Source organism: Stegastes partitus, unplaced genomic scaffold (genome assembly GCF_000690725.1).
Source record: "Stegastes partitus isolate 25-593 unplaced genomic scaffold, Stegastes_partitus-1.0.2 Scaffold2485, whole genome shotgun sequence".
Taxonomy (NCBI): domain Eukaryota; kingdom Metazoa; phylum Chordata; class Actinopteri; family Pomacentridae; genus Stegastes; species Stegastes partitus.
This window is the reverse complement of record NW_007580216.1, coordinates 25,551-34,103: the sequence shown is the minus strand read 5'-3', so window position 1 is coordinate 34,103 and position 8,553 is coordinate 25,551. Positions and strand designations below refer to the sequence as shown.

At 41.9% G+C, this 8,553-nt stretch overlaps 1 protein-coding gene across 1 annotated transcript in view; it reads right to left on the bottom strand.

Moving 5' to 3' along the window:
• The window catches only part of acbd6 (acyl-CoA binding domain containing 6), a 42,937-nt gene extending 35,629 nt beyond the window's left edge, over nucleotides 1-7,308 (bottom strand). Inside the window, exons 1-4 of the mRNA XM_008305361.1 lie at nucleotides 6,886-7,308; nucleotides 5,191-5,255; nucleotides 4,240-4,336; nucleotides 86-162 (exon numbers count right to left, since the gene is read on the bottom strand). Of these exons, the coding sequence (XP_008303583.1) occupies nucleotides 86-162; nucleotides 4,240-4,336; nucleotides 5,191-5,255; nucleotides 6,886-7,164 (518 nt within the window). The 5' untranslated portion in view covers nucleotides 7,165-7,308. The remainder of the gene's footprint in view (nucleotides 1-85; nucleotides 163-4,239; nucleotides 4,337-5,190; nucleotides 5,256-6,885) is intronic.
• Nucleotides 7,309-8,553: the final 1,245 nt, after the last annotated feature.

Here is an 8,553-nt window from a genome sequence, read left to right as displayed (position 1 = left end):
TGCTTCTCTGTCCGTCGTATATGTGTGTGTGTGTGTGTGTGTGTGTGTGTGTGTGTGTGTGTGTGTGTGTGTTACTCATACACACCTGATCATCTCCTCCTGGTATAGAGAGCTGACTGCTGCCCCTCCGAAGCCCGTTCTCCTGTCTGCTCCTCGTCTTTCCTGTGAGGAAAAATTACAGGATTGAGAAAGAACAATATGCACCTGAATGAAACTTAACACGTAGATGTAGGTCACAGACTTGGTGATCGCTGCTCGCTCGCTCAGCAGGGTTTCTGTCACATATAGATGGACCTTTTGGCTGTTGTGTACGTACACAAAAGGGTCGAGCCCGTCTATTCACCACGACCTATAGCTTTTGTGCACCTCACGCCCATAGTGCAGCTCAGGACACGACCTCGCCGCCGATAAACGGCCGACAAAATGCACAGAAACGGTATGAAATCTAGTCATTTGCGTTAATCTCCGGCGTTCTCGTGGAATTCCATATTGCATTCAGCCCAGGACTTTATTACCCAGACCATTCTTTGCTGACCAACCTTGACTCACAAAAGAACCCCGCACAAATCTGATTTTCGGAAAATGGGGAGAGTGGGGAGAACATGACAAGCGAAGCAAAACAACTGTGCGTGCACTTTTGGGACAACCTAATTCACTTGAGAAACTCGGAATATTCGCTGATGCACTGGCCCTGCTCCTCTGCAGTATAATGTAATATAAAGCCAGTGTCTGCTCAACAATTGAGACAGGAACAGAGGTCAGATTGTGGCTATTATTCTCTCCCCTGCTCCTCTGTCTATGCACTCCTACTTACACCATTTAACTGTGCCTCCAAAAGAATAGCGGCCGCCGTGCTGTGGCGCTTTGTTAACACTAATACAATCAGGTGCTTTTCAAGTGGGGGGGCAGTTGTGCGTTTGCTGGCCCGTCTGCCGGGCTCTTCCCCCCTCGCCTGGCATTGTGGGGGCAGAGTCAGCGAGTATTGCCCCGGCCCGAGGAGGAACGTGTCGGATCGAATATGTGGTGGACGGCGATTAAAGAGACACAAACGAGGAAGGAGAGCGAGTATGAAAAGAACGAAGGGGTTAAAGAAGAAGAAGAGATGATGGGGCGCAGAGGTGGAGAACAAAGAGGGAACGTAGACAATAGAGGAAAAAAAAAAGAAATATGTGCGTGAAAAGAAGCAGCAGTACAGTAGTATCGGCATGTGACAGGCCTTTAGAGACACATGAAAGTATTCCTTTGCTCTTCAGCTCTGGTGGAAACCTAATTCCATCTCTGGGGCTGTTTCTGTGCAGAATTATGCGGCTGTGAATCCATCCCCCCGTTATTCTACACATGCAGAAGAAATCTGTGTTCAAAGGACTTCGTTTAAGGCATCCTGACAGTCTGTAGTGTAAAGTTTTTTTCTAGTTATTTTATTTATTACACCGGCCCATTCCATATTTAAAAAATTTAAAAAAATCCCCCCAACTTCCTCAGAATCTCCTCACTTTCTATACACCGCTGCACTAAAGAAAACAGAGAATTTGCAGTTGCTTTTGTTTTTAATATACCAGAGTGTGCTTTTCAAACCTGCTGGTGGTGGTTTTGGGATTCAGAGGATGAATTAAAAATGTGTGAAACATAAATAAACAAAAGCAATTCAACAGATTTTTAGGTTGGAGTTTGTGTTTTGACACAAAGATTTCAACTTTTACCTTAAAGTATAGAATCCATGCAGAATCTTACCTTCTGACTCTGAATATTTTCTGAGTTACAGACCCCTGAAGTACATAGAAGTGGGGTCAAGTTTCCCACTTTAAGTATGCCTGTATGGCTAGAAGATGAACCTGATATCAACGAAACGTAGGCACAAATGAGACCTTTTAACTAGTTTAATTTGCATCATTCTCTAACTTAATACATAAAGAGGAAAGCCGTGACATTATCAGGGCTGAAGAACACATTCAAGTTCTGTTAAAAGCTTGAATCAGTTTCACATCCATCCAGGTGTCACAAGCTAAAGACAGTCTCATTTTGGTTCAGGACAATTTTCTTCTCTTTTTTTTTTTTTTTTTAAAGTTATTTTTTTGGCCTTTATGTGATAGGACAGTGGAGAAGGGGGACAGGAAAGTGGGGAAGGACCTGCAGCAAAGTGTCACGAACCAGACTTGAACTCACTACCACACCGCATCGTGGACTTTTAGCCCCTGTAGATGGGACGCCAGCTCAGCCAGGTGAGCTATCACGGCGCCCGGGATGATTTCTTTTCTATAACCAACTTTGAGCATCTATATTATGGGATGTATCATAGTTTCACTTTTGCCTTTATTTGAGAGTGCAGTGAAGAGAGAGACAGGAAAGTGGGGAGAAGAATGGATGAAGGACCTGCAGAAAAGGGGCCATGAGCGGGATTCGAACTCATGACCTCCACGTCGGGGATTACAGCCCCTGTACATGGGACGCCAGCTCAACCAGGTGAGCTACAGCGGCACCTGTTTCCTGATAATTTATTGGAGAAGATCTTTTTGGGTAAACTTTCAAGGCTCATGTGTGAAGTTCTAGTCAATGAAAGGCTCATTTTATCTACATGAGATATGAGGATGATCTTCTAGACATGATTCCTTCTGTGGCAAAACTGTTTTCTAACATGGACAAGTGTGAAATTTCAAACCACCTCTATGCACTTTAATGGCCTGAAAATATTCACAGGATGAAGGTAAAATTTTGGATGGCTTCATTAAATAAATTAAAGTTATTGTATAAGAAACGTCAGTTGATTCTGAGGAGGTCAAGTGGGAGTGACTGAGCTGCATCCGAGATATAGAATATCAGCTGTATTGATTTAATCTCAGTGTTTTGAAACCAATTTTTCAAATACTTCTAACATTATAAACTCTCATGAACAGAAGGTATAAAAAAAAAAAAAACAACATTAATATCAATATAGACCTTTAAATAGTTTCTCAAATTACGTAAAGCTGCAGCTTCAAAACTCTGACATGCAGCGGCCCAAGAAGTAATCGGACACTGAGATAACAATTGGGTTAAAGCAGTTGTCTAAAATAAAGACAGCAAGAGCAAGCTTGTCAAACAAAATGTTCCACAAAAAGAAGAAAAAGGGAAGATGATAAAACAACACATGTGTGGGTATTTTAGGATTTAATTTCCTCTCCTTTAGCCTGTAAAGCTGTACATCAGAGTCACTGTTTCTGTGGTGAAATGTGTAAAAGACTTCTAACGCCCTAAACCAGACGTCTTCTACAGAATCACAAAAACATTCAATAATCTTTCCTACGATTGTGACTGAACTGTGAGCCCACAAACTGAGCTGGAGTTTCAGATCATCCTTATAAAATATTGACTTCAGTTCGTCAGACTGCAGCTGTTGTCTGGCGTTTGATGTAAACGTCACAGAAAGAAAACGTGTTCCTCTCTATGTTCCGATAACAACGCTCCTCCAAAATAAGCAGACAGTACAAGGTTGTTGTCGTAACTGAATGCTTCTGCCCCCCAGGACGACCTGTCCGTGGCAACACAACCCTCCTGATGCCACGACGCAGGCAGGAGTTTGTAGAGACGTAAACAGTCACAATACAGGTTCTTACATTATTCATGTCCTTAAACACAAACTACTGAGGAGGACAACCTTTAATGTATTTTTCATGCTGCATGTCACAGAAGAAAGAGCCTGAAAACAACACGACAGGTTGACACTGACACCTACTGGCGAAGACGCTCCACTGCGGCCTGAAGGCAACGCAGTGACATTGGATGGTTCTATATTTGTCATCGTTTTCTTCTGACTGTGGACCTCCAACCTCTACAGGTCGGTTTCGGTGAACAAGCATCACCAGCCGGGACTGATTTAGCAGCGAGCAACACTTCATAACTGGGTGCAGAAGGTCTCAGTCAGAGGACGGTCTAAACACAGACGATGTTCTCTGAGCGAATGACCTTCAGCTCTGGACCATCTAATGAACAGACAGAGTTCTATCACAACAGAAAGACTGGTGCAAACAGGTCAAGCCTGTGTTTGTAGTTAAATTAGAAGTGATGCTACTTCAATCATTCATTTAAAATAGTTTTGTTGAGGCTTTCTTTTACGTTGTAATAAGCATGTCCTTAGATTTTTTATTAAACTGGAATCTATTCTCTCACAGAATCCAGAATAATACAAATATCCACAGCATATTACACAATATTAGTTCAGCGCTGACTTCTAAAGTATTATTATTATTATAAATATTAAATTACCTTCGTGCTGCCTTCAGGGTCTAACACATTGACACAGGAGATGTACTCTTGCATCGCCTGCTCCGGCTCCATGTCTCCGAGCTGCTTCCAGGCTTGCCTGTAACAACATCACACAGTCATGTATGGTTGCACATTAGAGACGTACGTTTACATTGGTACTGGGTGTTGGACTGATCTACAAAGTTGATTTAAAAAAATCCAAATAACAATCTTTAACACACACGTAAAAGCTCCAAATGAAAACATAAATCAAAAACTGATCACCGATATCAGTGTTGTGAGTTTATTTCATGCATTTTGTTGAATATTTTGTGCTTTAAAATTTAAAACTGCTAGAATTCAAACAGTAAAAACAATTATTTGAGGTTTTTAACGTCCAGATGCACATTAACATCAGGCGTAATGGAAATTTTATGCGCTCATACACTGCTCTAGCAAAACACTTTTCACCTGTTCACCTTAATGACCTCGCTGCTTGTGCACTTTTTGTTTTTCTTGTAAATCTGAATGCACGTCTCATAAAGTAGACGCACACCATGTCTCACTGTATCTCTCGTTAGTATTTTTTATCTTAACCACAATCGCATCCGCACACCTGCAGTTAAGAGTTTGTTCTCCACAGCTGCAGGTAAGATGAACTAATCTGCCCGGCTACTGTCAGTTTTGCATATCAGGAAGACGACACCTTGACTGTATAAAAGCAGCACGCTGTCTGCACTCAGCTGTACTCTCCTGCAGGCTGCTTTGCACTCTGTATGACCTGTACCTTTGAAGCTTCAAACAAAACAAAGACAACTCAGACTTCTGGATTTTATTTAATGACACGTCAAAGCTTCCACAACACAACCTGCAAAAATTACAATCCGAATCGCAAACTTGTTCTGATGTCGTCGATCTGTGAGATTTTTACCAAGACATGCAAACTATTTACTGAAATTGAAGGTCACGTACCATTTTCTCTGTCCTTCGAAGTCAAAGAAACCCGGCTTTGCTGTGTTACACTTCCCCACTTTGACCTGTAAATACAAGAGCAAAGTATTTAGCTGATCTGAGGGGAGGCGTTTAACACAAACAAAAAATGTGCACTCACAGAATTATAATAAACTATTCTAACGCACTTGAGAAGTAGATTATTATCTTTGGTCCACTTATTGTAGACTAAGCAGAAAATACAAACAAACTGAGCTGGTCTCCAGAGCAACTAAACAAGGTCACAGAATGCCTTAAGTTAAATAAAATTCTTTAACTTGCCAAACCTAAGTCATGTTCCCTCTAATAAATCAGAATCGCCTGTTTCTCCCCTCATGTTCAGGAGCTATAAGTCGTGTTTACATCAAAACCTCGTACAATCTCTGCTCAGCCTTCATGTGTTCTGCTAATCGTTGCCTTCTAAACAGGTGAAATGTCAAAACAAGACCAACTTATCAAAGCTGTCTTGGTTAGTTCACACATGGATGTTCCACCTTATAATAGTTTACCATCATTATATTGATCTTATGTGACTATTTGTGCATATTGAACACATGCACGTAGGGTTAAATTTAACACAGACCTTTTATGTAGTTGCACAGAGTCAAGCAGGAAACTCTCCTGCTCAGTTTACTGTATCGTCAAACTGTGTACAAGTCAGTTATATTCTGTACTGTGACTGTTTTTCAGTGAATGAGCCGTGTGTGTAAAGATCCAAATTAATTATCCTGATGGTGTTGTTGTCGCCTAAAGCACAGCATCGTTATGAAATGTGTGACCAAGTGAAATGTGTAGGTCATAGAAATGTTTAGCTGAAACACGACTACGCCGCTAAAGTGTGCAACGATATTTAAATAAAACCAAATAATTCTAGATAATTCTTAGAGTTTCGTCTCCTAAATGTGCAGCTGTGTGTCTCATGAATGTGTTTTTAATAAATAATTTTCATGTGTGCTGCCGACCTTGTAGACAGAAATAAATCTGTCAGCGTCTGACACACAGTCTATTGATCTATAATCTATCGTGAATACAGTTTATCTGTCTTCATCCGTTTAAATATTAATCGATGACAGACTAATAGATGACGGATAAATAGACTTGAATGTATCCATCCATCCATGATAATGATCGAAGGACAAATACCAGACGTCCAGAAGTACCTATTTATCCATCATCCATCACGGACAGAAAGTGATCGATAGATAATAACAGCATATATCTCTATGTATTGATCTTTATTATAATGATGACTGGATTGTTAGGTGAGATGTCGGGATGGTTATTAATCACAGATTCACAAACAGCACCCAGATGTAGCCTATAGATGGGACTGGACTGAATTAACTGCATTCAAAGTGAATTTTCTATCAATTCTATCATTTTTACAAAAATTGTAGCTTCTAGAAACAAACTTTGGGTGTTCATGGGTGACATCATTTTGTATGTTGCTTGTAAATTTAACTCAAGTATTATTTTTTCTTATTATTATTTAGTAAAAAGCATCCCCCGTTTTGCTTTAAGCACAAGGTTCACTCGGCCTAAATGTTTGTATACTTTATTATACAGCTTCAGGGGCCCGACTCACCTTTACAGAGCACAGGTAAATGAGGAGTCACGGTGCTCGGACTCGAGGCTTTAAACCTCACCGGCACACAAACCGTCTAATCCAGCCCTCACCTGTTTGTAGCGGGCGTACAGGTACAGCAGCTGGTCCCTGCTGGCCGTCTGGATCAGGTCTCTGACGCGGTCGGCGGCAGCCTCGAACTCCCGCTCCAGCTCCTCTCCCTCCAGCCGGTCCCCCATCTCCATGGCGCTGCAGTCGAACTTACCCAAACCCAAGTCCGAGTCCGAGTCGGAGCCGGCGCCACCGAGCGGCTCGCCTGTGTCGGGCCGGGCTGGGTCCGTACCTGAGCCCGTCGCAGTGTCCGGAGAGGACGACGGAGAACCAGAAGCCATTGTTATGATTGTTCGTAGCGCACCGCGTCCGGGGACGAGAGCCGCCGAGCCGAGCGAGGGGCGGGAAAAGAACCGGGCCGAGAGCCGCTGCCTGGCGGGTGTTCGCGAGCTGTTTCGGCGGCGGGTTCGTTTTTAATCCGTTATCGGCGAGAATCCGTGACAGTCGGATTTGTTTCTGCCGTCGGTCCGTCTCTGGTCCTGTCGACTAAAAGCGCCGGAGGGAAACGAGTGCTGAGGAGAAAGGTTCCGGCTGCATGTCGGTTTGGAAAACACGTTTGGACGATAAAAAATAAAAAAGAATGAAGGTACAGTTTTTATATTTTTGTACGACTGCTTTTAAAATAATATCTACATGTAAAGAAACTGAGTGTTTGTGTTGTTTACAGCATGTTAGCAACTCACATTCAATGTGTTTAAAGTCGCTTGCAGTAATGAAAAATACTTTATTTATCCCAGAAGGGAAATTCAATTAATTCAATAGGAGAAGCTTCTAGAAATCTCTATTAAGATCCCCTTACATATAAACTATTTGCACTTTGTCACATATAGCTGCTACTTTGCTCATTTGTGTGTGTAAAGTGAACCTGTGTCTGCAGGTAGTTTGTTGGCGAACCACAGGTGAACCTAATCTGGGCCTTAATTGCCTCAGTAGTTCTTCAGTGGTGTTGATTGGGCTGGGCCTCCGAGACTAGAGCCCTGAATGAAATCTTCTTTATTTCTACAAAAGTCATGATACTGAACACCTTTCTATTCTATGATATCCATCTGATGGTGCTTTAAGGCCTCGTGTAGAGATCAGTGTGATGTGTTTACTGAAGTCAAGCTACTTTTCTGTCACATCAGGTGTTTTATTGTGGAGATTTTTCAGTTTTACAGCCGGATATTTGTAGTAGTGATACAGGGGCACCGATGTTTGGGGTCAGATGAGGCCTCTGAACATCTTGGAGTGGCACAAAAACCAAACGATCTGACTTAAAAGTTCACTTAAAGAGAAAACATCAATATTTTATTGATGCTTTTAATCCTGAAAGCTCAGGTCGGATTTACCTGCAGCTGATAAACTGTGACTCTGTGGAACAACTCACCTGTCTGAGATGAAGAACAGTTCAGTGTGATTAATAGTCCTGTCCCCATGTCAGTGATCAATTAGAGTTAATTGATGAAGTTACTACTGTGTTGTACTGTGCATAAATGTGCACCTTCATGCTGCCAGGTTGCCTAGTAAAGCTCATTTTATTCTCAGCTGCTATTTATAAGGCAACAGACAGAATTTCTGTGTATTTTTGTGAGCAACACAGACAACAGATTTAATTTCCTTATTGTTTATTTGGATTGTTGTGTTTTGTCCTTTATGGGTGAACTTCTCTCCCTCAGCAGCACCATACAGTT